Source organism: Camelus ferus, chromosome 16 (genome assembly GCF_009834535.1).
Source record: "Camelus ferus isolate YT-003-E chromosome 16, BCGSAC_Cfer_1.0, whole genome shotgun sequence".
NCBI classification, from domain to species: domain Eukaryota; kingdom Metazoa; phylum Chordata; class Mammalia; order Artiodactyla; family Camelidae; genus Camelus; species Camelus ferus.
Window position 1 is genome coordinate 42,878,070 of NC_045711.1, and position 19,833 is coordinate 42,897,902.

The following is a 19,833-nucleotide window of genomic DNA, read 5'->3' on the forward strand; positions in this document are numbered from 1 at the left end:
ATGGTCTGTAGCGAGCCCCTGATAAATGTGGTGTTGTTACCCCGTCACTGGGATTTCAAGACGTTAACATCGGTTTGAAGATAGTTCTAGGTCCAGACCCCCTTCTACCATGTCAGGCTGGCTTCTTCAGGGCAGGAGCTGGAAACCCACCTCCCCCCTGGACTTTCACAGAGAAAGGAGACAAGCTTTTGGATGGAGGCTATCTGGGGGAGCCTGGCTGCCCGAGCGTTTCCCTTCTGCTCACTCTCTCCACCTGCATGGCCAAGGGTGAGGGCGAGAACCGGAGCGCAGAGCAGGCCTCCTCCACCCAGTCTTCCGACTTGGCAGTTCCTGTAGGTCGGTTGTGAGATTGCACCCAGAGCACTATTCCGTGTTATGGCAATGAGCTGCCGTGTGTCTCAGATCGTGTCGAACTAGGGGTAGCAGCCAGCCTCATTCTACCAGCTTCTTTGAAGCAAGGTACAGGTTTGAGTCAGAAAGTGTTCCTTTGAGAGAGCAAACATTGAATGTCTGCTGTGTACCTTTATGTCCTCGTCTGGTTTGGTCTCTCCATAGCCCAGTGAGGTGAGTGGTGCTACCCTCTCTTTACAGAGGTGGAAACTGAGGCCCCGGGGGGCAGGGCTTGCCTGAAGACACAAAGCAGACGGGGACCCTCTGCAGAGGGGTTTGTGTGTGTGTTTGTACACAAGGCTCCTAGGGGGCTTATGAAACGGGGCAGAGGGCCACAGGAGGTGAAGGAGTTTGGTAGCCCTTTATCCTGCCCACTCTGCTCCTGAGCAGAGGTCTGCGTCCCCCTCCCCTCCTTCTCCCTGGGTCTCTCTTTTCTTGGGAACCAGAGGGACCCACTGGCGGCCTCCAGGAGTAGCAGCAGGAGGAAGTGGGTTTAGGCTGAAGGGGGTGGGGTGGGGCAGATGGAAAACCCCTCCTCCTTGCTTGCACACACTCTCTGCTCCCTTCTCCCGGCTCCCCTGGGGCCCCTGCCCTTGTGGCTGTGACTCGGCTCCAGTCCCCAGGCAGCCGGCAGTGATGGCTGGCCCCGGTGAGGCTGCACAGGCCTCACAGCTGCTCCTGGGACCAAGGGGCCTGCCTCTGAGTCACAGCCCCCCGCTGCCCCCTCTGAGTCTGGGCATCTGCACAGCCTTCATCAGGGTGGGAGGCTCTGAAGGGGGAGAAGCAGCATCTTCCAGGAGACTCTCTCTCCAGGTGGAGATGGACAGGGCCTGGAGGAAAGAGGCACCCCACCCCTCACTGCCCACCTGACCTCAGCTTCCTGCGGTCCAGAGAAAGTTTGAGAGCTCTTCCACTCACGGCCCAGGTGTTCAGAGAGCTGGGTAGTTTTCCGGAAATATGCCAACTGTCCAGCGGCTCAGCCTGGATTCAGGCCAGGATGTCCTCTGCTCCTCTGCTGAGGGAAGTGTGCTTTAGCTTCCTAAACAGCCTGCCAACCTCAGATCCTGGGGTTCAGCTGTTTGACTTATGGGGGGTGTTCAGGAGCCTGGCTTGGAGCTTCTGGGAGAAGCCCCTTGAGGGGCATAAGCTGCCTTCCTCAAGCCCCTGGGGTGGCAGCTGGAAGGACAGGAATAATATAACCAGGAATCCTAGAATTGCTGTGGCTTCTCCAGCTGTCAGGTGCCTGGTCAAACCCCAGGGAGCATCAGAGCTCCTTGTGTGTCCATGTGGGGAGATGGGGACAGGAGGGGTCAGAACTTGGTTTTTAGGCACCACTCTTGCTTCCTCCCAGAGAGGCCTGGTCTTTGAAAATCCACTCCTAGCTTCAGCTTAAAGCCGGCCAGGTGGTGCCCTGTTTTACTTCCTGAATTGCCTCTCGGCAATTCGTTCCTCTCTTTGTGCCTCAGTTCCCATATCTGTTAAATGGGACAAATCACACTTACTCTAGGGTTGGTGTGAGAATAATAGCAATCAAACATTCGTGAAAATGAGTATTTCAGGTCGGGGGTGGGGGACAGTCAGGGGATGGTGTGAGGCGCATTTTCTCTATGGGGCAAATTAGCATCCTCATTTGCAAGGCAGGGAACTGCTAGAGAAAGCTGCTACTCCTGTAACCTTGCCTCCTGACCTCAGCAGCTGCAGGCCTGGACCTAATTTATAGGGCTGTAAATATCCATGAATGGGCCGGAGTTCCCTGGTGGGCTCTGGCTGTTAGGTGGGGACAGCTCTGCTGAGCCATAAACCCCTGGGCAGCCTTGTTAATTCCACTCTGCTCAGAAGCCTGGTAAGGATGCAGGGAGCCAGTGGATGAACCATGGTAACTCCCAGTTGGGAGGGGGGCAGCTGCCTGCACCCTCCTCTGCCCCAGCGTGCACACCATGTGGTCCTTTACCAGGGCTTTCTGTCTTGGCAGGGATGGGAGCCTTCCTTAGATTCCAGGTCCCGATCTTCCAGACCTGAGAGGTCTTCACCAGGAGGGCACCCCAGGTGCTGCCTTTGGGCTCTTTGAAAGTGCCCACACCCCCTCACTGAGCACCTGGATTTATGTCAATCAAGGAGAGGGAGAGGGTCCTTCTGGGAGAGAGAAGGGACCGGACGTGTAATTATCCTGGACAGGAGTTTGTACAAATCACACGAACATAATTGATATAAAATAGACTTGTTCCTTTTTTCGTTCTCTTACGCTTTGCTGCTCCTGGGTGGATTCTGAAGCCTTGGCCCTGAGGCAGGGAGGGAAAAAGTGGTGCCGCTGTCCTGGGTGCTGAGCAGGCAGATCCCAGCCCCGTGGGGCTGGTCCCTGAGAGCTCAGCTCAGCAGCCCCTTAAGCCAGTCACTGCTTCCTCGGCCTCTCCAGGGGCCTAACCCCTCCTCAACTGGCTGGAGCTTGGATCTGGCAGACTTTTAGTTTTGCTGGAGGACTCCGGACAAAATGTCAGCTGCCTGGAGGACCAGAGCCACTCATGAGATGGGGGTGAAAGGCTGGTTCAGAATCACCAACAGAGGGGCCAGGTTTTACAAAAGGGAAAAATGACTCTACTGTGGATTCATGCGTTTTTCCCAAAAAGTGTTCCATGGAATGCTGCTGTGAAAAAATACTGTGATCCAGTAAGTCTGGGAAATGCTGGGCTGAACAAAATCAGGAAGGCTTCTCCACTGTAAGATCTTGAAGAACCCTTCATATGTTTTTTGTTTGTTTTTGTGTGTTTTTAAAAAATATTTTATTTATTTATTATTGCACTATTTAATTATTTTATTTTGGCAGGGATAGGGGAAGTAATTAGGTTTATTTATTTTTAGAGGAGGTACTGGGGATTGAACCCAGGACCTCATGCATGCTAAGCATGTGCTCTACCACTTGGGCTATACCCTCCCCTCGCCATATGGTTTTATGCATCATACCCTTCCAAAAGGGTTCCCCAAACTTATGGGACTGCAGAACCCTTATTTCAATGCCCCTTCTTGGGCCTGGTGTTCCACAAAACACACATCGAGAGACCCTGGGCCAGTTCTATTTTGTATAACTGAACAGGACAGAGAAAAACAAGAAAGAGCAAGGCTGGACCAGCCACCCAGTGGAGGAACCCTGAACTGTTCCCATCTTGACCACTAACTTGCCCTCTGTACCTGTTTCCCCGTCCATAAAATGAGCGCGATGCCTCACACACAGTCACTCCTTAGTAAATACGTGTTCAGTGAACGGATGGGAGGACCGAACTGGGAGTCTCTCAAACTCTTGCCTCCTAATGATGGGAGAGTGCAGGCCCCTCCACCTGGATGTAAACCCATCTGCACCAGTTACCAGCTCTTCAAACTTGGGCAGCTTGGCTTTTGATGCCTCGCTGTTCTCCCATGTAAACAGCACCTACCTCATAGGGTTGTTGTGAGGTTTAAATGGGGGGACCACGTAATTTATTATCCAAATTGGGACAGTGTGGGGTGGGAGAAAGGGGCACTGGTAATAGTTATGCTCAGACAGTAGGTGTAAACCATGACTGTCTCAGACAAATCAGGACATAGGGGGACCCGAGGTTTCAGTGAGGTGGCCCCTGACACCTAGCAGGCGTTCTGCATATACAGCTACTGTTGTGTTGCTGTTCAGCCGGGTGGGATGCGGAAGGCTAGTACATAGAACACTTCAGAAAGCAGCTGCTCTGGCTGAGGACCAAGGGGGGCTGCTCGGCGACCCCCTCCCCACCTCTCTGGATGTCCCCCACCACCTAGGACTCTGCAGAGCAGCTTAAAAACCACTGAGTTCCTTTCGGCTCTCCTGGACCATGAGTTATCATTTCCTGACCTGCTGCCCTTCTCTGAGGTGTCCCCAGCTCCCTCTGACAGCACAGACCTCACTGCTGTAAGTGAGCTGCCTCATCCTGACCCCGAGTTTCCCATCAGCCCTTTGACTGAGTGAGGATGCAAAATTGAAGATCGACTGCCCCCCGTGGGCTGTCTGGGTTGTGGATTTCTCTTCCCCAAACCCCGTTTGCATATTGGGGGTGCTTGTGTGTGCAGAGCTGGGAGTGGACCCCCTTCCGTCTCCCTGAGAAGGGAGAGTTCCTACCATGTAATTGATGAAGAAACTGAGGCAACGTGGTTAATGATCTGCCCAAGATGGCATAATAGCTGGGGGGGGGGGCATCTTTCCTGAACTCTCCCCCAAATCCTCCCCCTGGCTGGCGATAAGGCAGAGAGAATTTGGTGGGTCCTTTCTGAGCCAAGATCAAAAGTGCGCCAGGAGGGGGCCCAGGCTGGGAGATGGGGTATACAGCAGAGCCTGTGTGGGGCCCCGGGCAGGAGGAAACTGGTGACCTAGAGGATTAAGGGGCCAGAGGGCTGGGTGCTGGTGGGATTAAGCGGCCCAGAGCCTCAGTCTCACAGCTCTTTTCAAGGCCAAGGCAGGTGGGCGGGAGCTGTGGGAGGGTCACTCCTAACTTTGTGCCTTCCTCCTCTTCTGCGCCAGAAGCTCCACGCAGGCTGAATGTGGACTTGCCCCCCCCCCACTCCCCTGACAGCGCTGGGAGTCAGCTATTCAGGAGGCAGCTGCGAGGATGCTCCCGACTCTTGGCTCCCCTCCGCGGGGCCCCTGCCTGCCTGTCTGAGGCCCTTTCAGCCCCATTCCTCCTGCTGCCCTACCACCCCCAGACTAACCCCAGTCAGGCTGTCTCCAGCCCACCCAGCCTAGACCTCATCCTGAGAGCATCCTCCTGTCCAAAGTGGGTGAATTCAGGACATGGAGCACCCAGGACGGGGAGCTTCAGGGCCTTTAGCACACCATTAACGAGGAAATTACATTTGTAAGGTTTGTTTCCCCCAAAGTTCCAAACAAACCATGGTGCTAGTATGATCCTGTCCCCATGGCTGCCCTTGAGGGGGCCCAAAGGTGTGTCCCGGAGGGTCTGCCAAGCCTCCATGACACCAGTGCTCCCTCCAGGCTTTAATGAGGCAAGTGGAACCGGACAGAGTCCGGGCGGCCTCAGTGGTAAGTGGCTGAGACACGAATGGGGTTTACCTTGCTCCTTGCAGCCTCTTTTAGAAGCTCTTAGCTTCCTTCTGGGGCAGTGGGACCCACCTTTCTCCACCTTCTGCACAAATCCTCTCTCCGTGTTTCTTTTTGTCTCCCTATCCTTCTCTCTGTCCACCTCCCTCCACCCCCAACCCCACCCTGGCCAGCTTTTGCTCTTGCCCTCAACTTCCCAGGTGTTGAGGGGGATGGAAAGTGTCCTGTGTTCCTCTGTGGAGCCCAGATAGCCGGCCCCTCTCTGCCTCCCACTACCCCCAGTCACCCTCCTTCATCCCTGAGGCCTCATTATTAGGGTAGCGATGACCCTCCATTGTCTGGCCTGTCTGGCCCTGGCATGAAAGGTGGAGTTTTGGCAGAGAAGGGAGGCTCGGCCTGATTCCAGCTCCTTCTCTGCAGTCTGGAGCCTGAGATGTGCTTGGGGCAGGACTGGCAGGCCCTAGTGGGGGGCGGGAGGAGGAGCCACAGCGCGGGCCCCTGTCACTCGGAAGACAGCAGGGAGCCCTGGTGGGGGCGGGAGAGCAGGGGAGCAGGTGGTTCTTTGTCTGGAGCTGGAGCGAGGGAGAGGGGCCCTTGCCTGATCCCGGCCCCTGCACCCCGCTGCCCCCCTGAGCCTCCAACGGCCCCTAGGAGCGCATTGGCTTCCTCCCCCAGGCTGGGGCAGGAGAGGCTCCCTGCTGTGTGAAGCCCACTGTCCCCTGTGGTGCTCACCAGGGGACAGCTGGGGAGGCGTGGATTTTCCCAGGGCTCCAGGCTGCTTCTCTACCTCCACCCACATCAGCGCCCCCCCAGTACAAAGGCCACGTGGGACCAGAAGAGGCCAGGCTGGGGAGTCCCCATGGCCAGTGCCAGTGCCAGCCTGTGGGGATGGGAGGGGTCCCAGGCACCAGAGAAGGAGACTTCCTGGCTTCCGTGACCACTTTGCCTCTCCGGGTGTCATTTCCTTACCTGAGGAAGGAGATCAGAACCATTGCTGTCTGAGGCTCTTTCCTGCTTTAAAAATCTGTTTAGAGTGGGCCTGTGGGGCTCCCGAAGCCTCCTCCTCTTCTGGGTCTGCACGCACATCTTCGATCCTGACATTTTGCTTCTGAGCAGCAGAGCAGGCCCTGATGCTGGGGTCAGCAGCAGCCGGCGGGCTGGGAGTCTGTGCAGGCTTGTCACTTAACCTCTCTGTGCCCATTTTCCTGGGCCTCCACTTCCTCATCTGTAACATGGGCACAATCATAGGACTGACTCATGAGGTTGCTGTCAGGGGTCAAAGAAATCATTTGCGTAAAAAGTGCTTGGAATGGTGTTTGGCCTCATGAAAACACTCAGCAAATATTTGATGTTTTTACTCTTCAGAATCTTTCTGGAGCAGGGGTAGGTGAGTTTCCTGAAATACTCAATGGCGTGAACCAAATCGGTGTCATCTCTGAAGTTTGGCATTTTTGCTGGAGCGTGGGGGACACATGTAGGTTCCTCAACAGGCCTCCTTAGAGATGGCTTCTCAGGTCGAGTTCTGGGGAGAATTGAAATGGTCAGGACTTGTAACTCTTGGCTGTTTCTCCTGGATTGTCTTTGAGAGGCTGCACCCAGAATCAGCCTAAAATAGTCTTCACTGACCTTATCCAGAAAAGGGGGAGACGTTGGTTTGGCCTTCCGGGCTCCCTTGTCATGCACACGTGGACGTTGACAGTGTCTGTTTGCCTTTTAAAACCTAAGCATCCCACGGCAGCGTCTCCAAGTGTGGTGAGTGCATGGGGAAGCACTTTACGAGGAGGACCAGCCTTGGCATCGCTGGGAGACCGCTTGCGTCTTTTTCTAGCAGGATGTGTGCTGGAGTGGGGGTGGAAGTCAGGTGGGTGCTGTGAGGAAAGAGGGGCTATGGAAGAGGGACAGAGTGGTGCGGGTTGCTTTGGGAGAGATGAGTAAGCCCCTTTTCTCACTGAACCCATGAGCCTTTCTCTGTAAAGTGAGTACCTGCCTCTTCACCTGAACCTGCACTCACTCCACAAATCTCCACTAAGTGTCAGTTATGCCGGGCTCTGTGCTAAGGCCTGGGGACAAGTTGTGATGCCAGCCTTCAAGGAACGGGCAGTCCAGAGAGGCGCTGAAAATAATAAGAGGACAGTGCAGGGCGGAGGCCGGAGGGCTGTCCGAGGTCCCGGGAGGGCAGACCGCGTGTGAGGGAAGGCTTCCTGGAGGCCCAACACCTGGTTAGTTGGAAAGTGTGATTGTGATCGTGATCGTGATCGGAGTCTCCCAGGGAGACACGAGGCAGGGAAGTGAGCCCTAGGCAGAGGCTCCCACGTGTGCAGAGCTGCACAGGGCAAAAGGGCAAAGTCAAAAACCGACCAAACACCCCGAGCGCGCGTCTTTGGGGGGCACCCCGCTTGGCGGTGTGCGCAGGGCAGTGGGGTGTGCGTGGGTGCGGGGGTGGGGGTGGAGCCCGCAGCCAGATGTGGAAGGACCGCCCGGGCTGTGCTCCCAGCTCCCCGGGGTCTCGTGCCTTCCCCACTCGGCCCCTCCGGACCAGGCCCCAGATTTCCTTATCTTCCTCCACTCATCACTTCTTCATTCCTGCTTTCCTCTTGTCCAGGGTCGGCAGTAAGGGCAGGGATTAACCTCTCTGAGCGTGCGTTTCCTTCCCTACGCGGGAGACACCGGGTTGGGCGATCTCAAAGGTCTCCGGGGCTTTCTAGGGTTGTAAGTGGTTGTCCCCGCTATTTGAATGTTTCCCATGGGCGCCTTGGAAACATCCCAGATGCCGCCTGGGCCTCTGTTGGCAGAGGGGTTGGGAGCCCTAAGTGGTGATGGAGGCGGGGCAGGCGCATGCGGCAGTGCGGGGGAGGGGCGGAGCCCTGCTGACCCCGCTGCTGTGTGTGTTTCTCCCTCAGTTTGACCCTGGGAAAACGGGCTACATCAGCACAGGCAAGTTCCGGAGCCTCCTGGAGAGCCACAGCTCCAAGCTGGACCCGCACAAGAGGGAGGTGCTCCTGGCTCTCGCCGACAGCCAGGCCAATGGGCAGATCTGCTACCAGGATTTTGTCAACCTGGTGAGCACTCTGGGGCCCTCGCCGCTGGGAGGGGCCTGTTTGGGGTGTGGCTTAGAGGGTTCTTTTGGATAATTAAAGGCATCCGTTGGCCTGCAGCGTTGAAAAAGTCCAGGCTTCGGCAGTTGAAAGGAAATCACCAAGAAAAAGAAGCTTCTGGCAATTCCAGACCCCCTACTGTAGCAGCAAAGTGGCTGCAGCTGTTCCAGCCCTCAGCAGGAGGCCTGGGATTTCCCGCCTCCCATTGGCCTCGATTAGGCCAGTGGGATGTGCTCATTGGCTCAAACCAATCAGTGCCCACCCCTGGAGCTGCCAGTGGGGTCAGTTCCGCCTAAATGAAGGGCTGGGAGTGGGAGGTGGGAGGTTATTGTTGGCAGGAGAGGAGCCGGGGAGCGATGTTCGGAGGATCAGACCAGACCTTTCAGGAACGATGGGGCTTGTGGGTTAAGGCTGGAGCTCATCAGACGTGCTGGCAGATGTCCTGCGTTGGCGGAGGGGCTGGAGGCAGGAGGCCCATGAATCCTGCACAGTGGTCTGATGTCTTGGAGATAGGACTTTTTCCTCACCGGGGGTTCCTGCTATGCTGTTCTGGGGGCTACTGCAGTGGGATTGGAGTGGGGATCAGTGGGGTTAAGCAGGAAGCATCCCACTCTGGGATGGGTGGGGTATGTGTGGAAGCTTCGTGAACCAGCAGGATGAACACAAGGCCAGAAGTCTCCACTCAGTTTCCCTATTGGTGGTACGGAGACTGTCACCTCTCTTCTTGTCACCCATTAAGTGACTGATGTGAAGTCCCCAGGCTCCTAGAATTCAGAGGTATCAGTGATGGAGGACCCAGGACCTGCCATTGTGCTGGGTTTGGGGTTATTTTCATTGCCTCTTGACTAAGGATCTGCCTTTGCCCAGAGGTTAGCATGATTGCAGGGAGCAGCTGTAGAGCTTTTAGTGGTGAAGGAATCTGCTGTTCTGAGTGGACCCAGGGAGCAAACCTCGAAGGTGGGGGCCAGAGCTCAGTTAAGCAGGGGGACTGGCGGGATCCAGGGGTGGGCAGTGGAGGTGAGCCCTGTGGCTGGACCAGGCCACGGGTTTGAGCCTTCATTGGCTCATCCACAGCCCCAGCACCAGCGTGTTTGCTGCGTGCCCTGCTGCAGGGCTCAGTGCGTGAGCTGCTTCTCCAGCCAGGGGTCCGTGGAGTCCTCTGTGGGAACTCACAACAGCAGATTACTTGTTACCATCAAGATTACAGTGTTTGAATTCTGAGCTGGAGTGGGCAGCCATGGCTTGGGTTCCTGTGGGCAGGGCTGCCCTGGAGACCAGCACTAAGAAGGGGATCTCCTGGTGGAAGCTCTGGGCCGGGCGGAGAGCTCGCGGGCTGGAGTCGGGGGAACCTGTCCTGCTCCAGGCTCTGCCTTTGCCACTCAGTGGGAAAGAGCCTGTTTTCCATTTGTGGAATGAAGCCAAAGGATACCCTCTTCAGGGTTGTGGCAAGGATTAAATAAGATGAAGTATTTGAAAGTTTTTGTTGTCTCTGATGTTCTTTTACCAGATTAACTCCTCTGCATCGTTTGTGAGCCCCTCCCCATCCCAACCCAGGCAGAACAAACCAACCTTATCCAGAGACCACATAGTGCTTTGTGCAAGCCTCTCTTATAGCAGAGACCACGTTGTTACAGCTGAGTGGCCAGGGTTATCATGTACGGGTGTGCAGGTTGTGGACTGTACAAGAAGGATACTGGGCAGAGATGAATGAGAACTGGAATGTGACCTGAGCTTTGTTCAGCAAGGCCTGGAATAAGTGTATCCACCGAAGAAGAGACTCACTTATCTGATTGGCACAAAAGCGCCATCTGGGTTTGAATCCTAACTCTGATTTACTAACTATGGGTCCCTGAGAAAATTACTTTCCCTCTCCAAGCTCTTGTCCCCATCTTTATAATGTGGGGATAATATGCACCACATAACAAAGATGATGTCCTCTTTTGCTGCTGTTTATACATCTGTCTTTCCTGTAAGCTCCATGAGGCCAGAGACCAGGGCTGCTACTGTGCCCAGCACAGTTCTGGGCACACCAGGGCGCAGGTGAAGGGTGAGTGTGCATGTGCACGCACTGCTTCTCCTGTACGCGTGCTGAGCTCCTCCCCACCATGGGTCTTCCGGGTGTGTGTTTGTGAGTGTGTGTGCAGTGCAGGCCCGTGAGCACGTGCATACCCGGGGACTAGGGGACCGGATGGAAAGAGTGGCTACAAACTAATTTGACGACGTGATCCTGTCTCAGGCTTGCAGTGAACGTGGAGCTCCAAGCCCTGCCTGCGTTTCCAGAACCGCCAAGCCACTGAGAACCAGATGCAAGCTTTGCAGACATGGGGTGGGGGTGGGGGGTGAGAACAGGGAGTCATTGGAAGGGGTCATCCGGGAAGGCCTGCTGGAGAGGCGAGCCTTTGGCTGGATTTTGAAGGTGCTTACAGAACCCAGGAGAAGGGAGGGGATGCTGCAGATGGAGGCTTATTCCACTTGGCCTGGTCTGAACCCAGCTTCTCCCCAGCTCCCTTCCCCCGTCAGGGCTTCAAAGCCCTGTGCTTTGGTCTGCCTGGCTTACCTCCGCAGCCCGGTCTGGACTCCTGCCTTCAGGTGAATGCAGCCTAATGTCACTGCTGAGCCCACAGTCTCAGGAATACATTGGCAATCCACACCCAGAGATCATGAGACAGCCATCCAAGCAGCACAGTGGGCTCTGGAGCTGGGAGAGCCACATCTCTAGGACATCTCCCCGTTAGAAGGGTCTAGAGTGTGGTCACAGAGGGCAGGTGGAAGGTAACGGAGGCCTTGGGAGGCTGAAAGTCAGCAGGGATGCCTCTGGTCTCTGGGAGTTGGGCTAACCACTGGGCGAGGCAGCCAGGACTCTGCTGGGGGTGGGGTTAGTCCTTGGGCCCCCTGAGCCTCGCAACTCCCTTGAAGGCACTCAGGAGGGATGACCTTCCACAAGCACAGCCTTAGGTTCTGGCTCTGGGGACCTCCCTGCAAACTCGCTTATCTAACCAAGGGCTGCCTGCCTCTTCCCAAGCTGAGGATATTGACTGCTACTTATCCTTCAGTTCTCACTCATACCACCTCCTCCAGAAAGCCCTCCCTGACCACCATGGGCCAGGGTTGGGCTCCCTCCTGTGTATTCCAGCGGCACCTTCACTTGGAACCATGACTGCTGGTTGCTTATCTGTCTTGAGCACCACTGCGTCCCCTGCATTGGCAGTGTGCCTGACACTTAGCAGTTGTTCAGGAAATGATGATGGGTGATGGAGGGGTCTGTGGAAGGGAGGTATGGTGAACATGAGTACAGGCCCTGGAGCCTTACTGGTTTTGGACTTGACGGATTCCTGAAACTCTATGTTCTTCAGTCTCCTCACCAAGAGAACAGGGATGTTCGTGGTCTGTATCTAGCAGGTGGAGTAGTTGCCTCAAATGAGCGAAGCTGCAAAGTGCTTAGGACAACCCCTGACACTGAAGGGCTCTGTGAATATTGCTTCCTGTAACTATGACAGAAGAAAGAGGAAGGTGGGATGAGGCCTGGCTGATCTCAGGAATGGGCTGGCTGAGAAATGGGTCGGGGCTCTCCCCAGACCCCAGTGCTGACCCCCTCCTCCTCCCTGTTCCCGGTGTAGATGAGCAACAAGCGGTCCAACAGCTTCCGCCAGGCCATCCTGCAGGGGAACCGTCGGCTCTGCAGCAAGGCCCTGCTGGAGGAGAAGGGGCTGAACCTCTCCCAGCGGCTGATCCGCCACGTGGCCTACGAGACCCTGCCCCGGGAGATTGACCGGAAGTGGTACTACGACAGCTACACCTGCTGCCCCCCGCCCTGGTTCATGATCACAGTCACACTGCTGGAGGCAAGGACAAGGGTGGGGAAGGGCTGCTTGGTCTTGGGGGGACCTGGGGGGGGGTCAAGAGGATATCTGAGATCATGAGAGGGACGGGCAGCATCTTATCCACCGAAAGGCGATGATTGAGGACCAAATGGCAGTTGTCACTGCAAGTCAGGCCCTGTTACGGTGCGTGCAAGTGTTGTTAAAACCCCTGGACCACAGAGAGATGGCAAAGATGATAACTTCAAGCCATATTCGCTGCAGCCGAATCCCCATGTGACCACCCCCGCCAGAAACAACAGCAAGTAAAACAGTGTCATAAGTTCACTGATTTGGGGGATTTAGCCAGGCTAACTCATTAAAACAATTTATTTTAGTTCCTCCCTGAGTGAGTAAGGTGGACAAGTCATTTGCTCCGCGGGAACTCCCCTCTTCCACCTGTAGAGTAGGAATACGCAGACCTGCCCTCCTTCTCCCACAGGACTCCTCAATTTAGACCACCAGAATGGCTGGCGGTGCTTTCTGAACACAAAAGCGTTACACAAATACATACGGGAGGGAGTGTTTATGAACAGGCAAATGTGGGCTTAACGTATTTTGCAAGAACATTCTCCCCTTAGGGAATCCTTCGTGCCTATTGTTATTCTAAAAGTCTCAGCTTATGCAGTAGAATCCAAAGTGCCACTTTCTGAATCAGTGCCCATGTGCGAGGGACTCAGAGTTCTTCCGACTCTTCAGCCTAAGAACCTGTGTGCCGCTCACCTCCCCGCAGCCCCAGCTCTTGAACGGACGCTTGGCCTCCCTTTGGCGTTTGATAATCACCGTTCTCTTCCAGAGCCAGGGGCCTAATTACCACCCCTGCTTATGGTTCCTGCCGATTCAAACGGCAGGATCGTTAAGCTTCATAGCATCCTTCTTCTTTTTTTCTAAATCAGAATATCTAATCTGCAGGCTAGAGCCTCTCTGTGTTATTCCAGCTTCACCCAAGTACATGTTGGAGTTGTGATTTTGCTGAGATGTTCTTGGACTTGTTCTCCAAGCACTTACTGTGTTGGTCTATTTATTAACTTCTATTTGAGGGCCAATAATAACAAGCTGGCTTGGAAGCTGGATTTGCTGCCAGGCCACCCGCACGCATGGTGTTAGGTGGACAGAACAGCTCCCAGAGACCCCAGGGAGTCCAGCTGCCATTCCCAGGCCCAGCCCAGGAGGCCTGAGCCCTACCCTAATTCCAGCTGCCTTCCCTGAGTGCATGCCGCACACAGGGCTGGCTTCTCCTGTGCACTTTATCATTTTCAAACCTCACGATCATTGTGGAAGTGTGGGCATTCATATCCTCATTTCTAGATGGAGAAACTGAAGACCAGTGAATGAAAATAATTTGTCCAAAGGCATCCAGAGGAACCAGATCTTGCATCCAGATTGGTTACGAATTTTCAAAAACCTCAGCTGTGTAAACCCAAACCACCAATCTAAAACTGACAAATGATGAAATAACTGTTTCAGAGACCTCATACGAAAGCTCAAGGCTTTTATTTTACATACAGGTCTAGTCACCTGGTTTTCTGATTCCATAATGGAGTGAAAATAGAAGGAATGTGGTGGGAAGCGACAAGAAGGGGCCCCCACCAGCAGTCGGAAGTAAGAACCTGGTTGTGGTACCTGGTTAACAACATGCTGACAACCTGGCACTGTAGGAGAGGACAAAAGAAAATGTCAAAGCACAACTGACTCATAAAGAAACGCAAGAATTTGGGGTCATTTAGTATAGGAGCGAAAACACCATCAGTTGCTGGAGAAGACATCATTCCTCTAGCCCAGACCAACACCTGAGGCATCCTTAAGATTAGAACAAAGGGACATGAATTATGCATTCTAGAACGAGTTCCAGGGGAAGAAAATGTAGTTAAAATAAACACCCTTTTTAGGGCTTCAACAAATATGCTCAGTCATCTTCAAAATCAGCTTATGTGGAGTGTTGGTGAGAATGCAGGGAAGTGGAAATCCTTGGGCGCTGTTGGCGGGGATGTAAAATGGTTCAGCGTTGTGGGAAACAGTGTGGCAGGTCCTCAAAATATTAAACCTAGAATGACCACGTGATCCCACAATTCCACTTCTGGGCATGTAGCCCAAAGAATTGAAAGCAGGGAAGGGTTCAAAGAGATCGTGGTACACCCATGTTCATTGCAGCATTATTCACAATAGCTAAAAGGTGGAAGCAACCCCAGTGTCCATCGACAGGTGGGTAAACAAAAAGAGGCAGATACGTATAATGGAATGTTAGTCAGCCTTCAAAAGGAAGGAAATCCCGACATGCTACAGGGATGTACCTTGATGACATTATGCTAAGTGAAATAAACCAATCACAAAAGACAAGTACTGTATGATTCCACTTACATGCGGTCCCTAGAGGAGTCAAATTCATAGAGACACAAAGTAGAATGGTGGTTGCAGGGGGCCAGGGGGTGGGGGGGGAATGAGAATTAACGTTTAACAAGTATAGAGTTTCTTTCAGTTTTACAAGATTAAAAAAAGTTGTCCGAATGGATGGTGGTGATGGTTGCACATTATGAATGTATTTACTACCTCTGAACTGGGCACTTAGAAATGGTTAAGATGGTTAATTTTTTGTGTATTTTACTACAGGTTTTTTTTTTTTTAAAAAATCAACTTAGGTGCAATGGCCTCACCCCTCAAGTGGGTATGTGAGTTATTACTGAAATTAAAGTTTAAAATCCTGCAAATTCTTCCTGCTTAGCACCAAGGTAATGTGGAGAGAGACCATGAGACCATTTTGTGAAATTTTAACACAAAATAATCAAACAGAAGTGGGGTGAGAGATGGTGGAACACACGCTTGGGTGCTGGTCATGGGAGTGTCCCTCATTCTCTGCGACGGAAAGGCGACAGCTTCCGTCGGGATTCCAGGTGTTAGCACAAGAGGCATCCGTGGGCAGTTCTGCACCTTGTAATGGGCTCTCTTCCTCCTGCGTTTTCATCCAGGTTGCCTTTTTCCTCTATAATGGGGTGTCGCTGGACCAATTTGTGCTGCAGGTCACCCACCCACGATACCTGAAGAACTCACTGGTTTACCATCCACAGCTCCGAGCACAGGCTTGGCGTTACCTGACATACATCTTCATGCATGCAGGGTGAGTGCCTGTCTTCTTTCACTCTGTCAGGAGTCCCTATGGGAGAATAAGTGGTCCAGCTAGCCTGGATTGAAATATATTTTTTAGTTTATTTTTATTCTACCCGGACACAGGATTTGAGCAGCTCCTTGAAACTCATCTAATACCAAAACATATGAGTAAATTATGAAGAGGGTATGGGCAAAGGGAAACAGAGGGAGGAGGATGCTAAAAGCCAGCAGTGAGATCAGCACACACATACACATGTAATTCTGTATACTTGCTAGAAGTGGGTTACAGATTTATTCTGAGCTTCCTAGTGGCCAAAGCAAAGAGGGAAATGTGGTCAGCCACCAGGTTCATTGTCCATAAACTGTGTGTGTGAGTGCCCCCATAAGTGAAATAAAGGACAGTTTTATTGAAACCACCTCCCTTGCAAGGAGATCTCCATATATGGTGACGTTAGTCTTCTTGAGGCACTCTGGCAATGCTTATTGCTTCTGTTTATGGAGCCACGTGGCCTCTTTTGGGGCCTAGAGTGCAGTCAGTTCTCACTGGTGCCTTTTACCCACAATAAGGACCTCCTGGCTGGCCAGGTGCCCACCCAGCTCCAAGTCCCTTGAAGAGCATGATCTTGGCTGGAGACTGTTTTTATGTAGGAGAAGCGTGGAGTTGGGATATCAGAGTCCTCAGACACGAGAGCTCTCCATTGTTTTCTACCGAGTCTCTAGAGAAGTGAAGGAGCTCATTGTTAGCCTGGGAAAAGCCCTGGGGGTGCCTGTTCCTGGGGTTGCAAATGGGCAGAGGGTCACCCTGGCCCCCATGGCTCCATCATTCCCTTTCCTTGGCAGAAAGACCTATAGTGGCCAAGAAGAAGCTCCACTGTGAGACTCCCTTCCCACTGAGCCTCTAAAGCGGGCACAAGAGCCACCCCTAATTGGCTGCACTTGCTGGGGAGGGGGCTTTGGGTGAGGAGACATCGCGATGGTTGCCAACGGATGTCTCCACTCTGAGCCTAAGGAGATGGTGGGCCCGGGGTGTTTGCCTTGCCTTCTGTGTCCTGGCCTCGACCTCACGGGGCTTAGGAGAGGAGGTGGGGGGCCACTTTGTGCTTCCATTTTCTCATGAGCCAGAATCTGGATGCAGCAGGAACTGGGGGACAACTTTGATTTACTAAGTTCTACGAGATATCTTTCATGCTTGCACTTGTTTGGAAAACATCTTTCTCTTTAAATATCAGTAGCTCTTACAAATATAGTAGCAAGCCAGAGTGACTGAGTGGCCTGGATAATGGAGCAGGTCCTGCACATCAGAGACCTGGGCCATGGCCCCAGCCCAGCCACTACCCAGCTGTGTGACTTTACACTGGTCAGTGCCCCTCTCTGAGCCTTAGCTTCTCTTGTGTCAACTGATGGAGTTGCTGGATCTTGCCCATGGTTGGCCCCTCTCACTCTGGCAAGTGCAGACACTGCCAGTCACCACCCAGGCCCCATACCTGTGTTCCTGTCCCGACTGGTGGGGAGGGTGTGGAAGGAACCCTCTTTCCAAGATGATCTGTCTGCATTGTAATTCCTCCCCTCCCTTTCGCACCGCCACCCAGACTGTGAGCTTCTCAAAGGCAGGTGTAAGGTCTTCTTCACTACTAGGTCTCCAGCGTCTTGGCGTGCTGAATGCATGCATGCATGCATGCATGCATGCATGTGGTCTCTCCGTACAGGATAGAACATCTGGGACTCAACGTGGTACTGCAGCTCCTGGTGGGGGTGCCCCTGGAAATGGTGCACGGAGCAACCCGCATCGGGCTTGTGTACGTGGCCGGCGTTGTGGCAGGTAGGCAGCTGGGCCCCGTGTCCACAGGGGTAAACTTCCCCAGGGAGGGTGGGAAAGCCCATGGGGTCGAGCAAGCCCCAGGCTGCCAGAGGACCCTCATCACCGAGGCTCCTGATGACTAGAGTGGACCTCTGGGCACATCTCCCCGCCTCTCAGGGGAGGCTGGAAAGGGGACCGCCACGCAGAAAGGGAGGCGTGTAGCAGCAAAGGGGGACAGAGCACAGGGTTTGGAACAGACAGACTGGAGTTTCAGTCTTTACACTTCTGTGTTGTTGCTGTGTGAGCTTGGGGAAATGCCTCAACTTCTCTTGGCCCCGTTAAGCTTTAGGAGGAAAGTAATGCGACCTGCATGTCGAGTGTGGGAGGGTGGGGTGAGGTAGAGTGAATTAAGCCATCCTAGGGCAGTGAGATCCCTGTGAGGACATCCAAGGGGTAGGTGGAGCCAGGTACCTCCCCTGGCCAGGCTGGCAACTGTCCCCGAAGGGGGACCTAGCGTCTGCCCAGGCTGGCCCTTGAGGAACCCGCTGCCTGGCAGGAGGCAGTGAGCATCCGGGCCAGCTGGACAAGTCTGGGGTCCTGGCTGACCCAGCTCACGTGGCGCGTGATCACAGCAGTCGCTGTGGCCTTGAGGAGTGCGGCCAACCCCCAGCCCCCGCCCCCGAGGGAGGGGAGGCGGGCTGCGATGAGCTGGGGGAGCAGAGCAGAGCTCTGCAGGAAAAGTCTGCACCAACTGGGCTTCTCCACAGAGGGATCTCCCTCGTGATGTTTCCAACTTTTTTGCTGGCTTCTTTTTTTTTTTTTTAACAAGGCTTGCTGCTTCAGCTCTTTACCTTGACAGCTGTGCCCAAGGGAGCTTTGTGTGTATGTTTAAGTAAGATCTTAATCCTTTCTGAGTGGCATTAAAGTTGTCATCAGGAGAGCAGGGTAGCATCGGCCTTGTAAACAATGGGCAGGCAGGGACCCTGGGAGTCAGTGAAGTGGCTTCAGGAATCAAAGAGGGAAGGGTCCCACCCCCCACCCCCCCACCCCACCCCACCCCATGAGAGGCTGGTCTGCTAATTTGTGAACCCTCAGCCTGGGAGGTTGGCCCAGTGCCCTTTCCTTCTCTCCTTCTGTGCGGAGGTTAAAAACTTAGACCTTGCACACCTTGGACAGCACCCACACCAGCTTCTCCCAGAATCCAGCACCTTCTGCATCCAATGGTCTGATGCGCATCTCTGTGTGCCAGACTTACTCAGCCACCCACACACACTCTGAGTGTCTGCATCTGGGGGTTTATAGCCACATTTTCCGCACCTACATACTCAGAGCCCCAGATGGTTAATGGCGAGGAACAGGAAAGATGCTCGTAACACTTGCAGTTAGTAGTCAATTAGATGGGAGTGCCAGTAGCCTCGAAGAGAAACGTAAGATTCAAGATGACTCAGGCCTTGAACTAGATGATACCCAGCGGGGAGACACTGATACCCAGTGCAGGCATCCCTTCCCAGTGATACCAGCGCAGAAGGGGATGGCGTACAGGCAGAGGGGGCTTGCCATCTAGACCTGAGGGTGTGGGGCTGCATTGCAAAGCAAATGACGTGCACCGCTCTACCTGAGTCACTCTGCCTTCAGAGCAGAGGGCATTCTGGTCACCACATGTCATACCATTGATCTCCAGGACTGAGTTGATTGATCTGCCTGCACCCTTTCCTCCTTCTCCACTCCATGTGCATCCCCCCTCAAAAGGGGGACCCGTTCAGATAGCCAGACCCTGACCGAGAGCCAGTAGTTACCAAGTGCCTGCCCTGTGTGGGCCAAATTTAATCCTCACAACAACCCCCTGAGGCAGGTACTCTTCCTCTCCACCTGTTGCAGATACAGAAACCAAGGCTTTAGAGAAGCTAAGTGACTTATTCCAGAAGACACAGTCATAAGGGGTGGAGCTGGGCTTTAATCCCAGACTGTCTGACCCCAAAGGCTGTGCTCTAAACCACCGCCACAGTATTACAGGAACCAAAAGGCAGACCTTATCCTTGGTGTGGATAGGTGTCAGAAACCTAAGGGAGGTCTTAATAGACATCGGGCACAGGAGGTCTTAACAGACAGGAATGAGAGAGGCAACTCTCCCCGCCTCCCAGGGTGAAAATATTCCAAATCCAAGGCCGTCGCATTTTGTCACAACGATAACTGACCTCTGCTGAGCACATCCGATAGTCCAGGCATGTGATAAAGGGGTCACGTGTGTGATCTCCTCTTCTCATCACAACAGTCTTATCAGGGTGCCGACACTCGCATTTTATAGATGGTTCAGGGGTGAAATCACCAGCTGCCCAGCCAAGAAATCCTAGGACTGCAGTGGAAACCCTTCCTCCGCCCCATGCTTGAATTCAAGCCAATATGTATGTATCTCACTTCCGGCTAACAGTTACAGGGCTGACAGATGAAATACCTTAAAAACCAGTATCTTCACTGCTCTGCCAAGCTTTTATCCTAAGCTACATAGCTTATAAGCTACGAGTGCATCCCTAAGCCTGG

At 53.7% G+C, this 19,833-nt stretch overlaps 1 protein-coding gene across 4 annotated transcripts in view; it reads left to right on the forward strand.

Annotated features, from left to right (window-relative positions):
* RHBDL3 (rhomboid like 3) overlaps positions 1-19,833 on the forward strand; it is a 40,313-nt gene that overhangs the window by 7,525 nt on the left and 12,955 nt on the right. For 2 of the 4 annotated variants that reach the window (XM_032457701.1, XM_032457702.1), the window contains 4 exons: positions 8,344-8,502; positions 12,156-12,380; positions 15,359-15,507; positions 17,204-17,316. In XM_032457701.1, the coding sequence (XP_032313592.1) occupies positions 8,344-8,502; positions 12,156-12,380; positions 15,359-15,507; positions 17,204-17,316 (646 nt within the window). The remainder of the gene's footprint in view (positions 1-8,343; positions 8,503-12,155; positions 12,381-15,358; positions 15,508-17,203; positions 17,317-19,833) is intronic. The other 2 variants (XM_032457703.1, XM_032457706.1) reach the window with 1 other exon arrangement.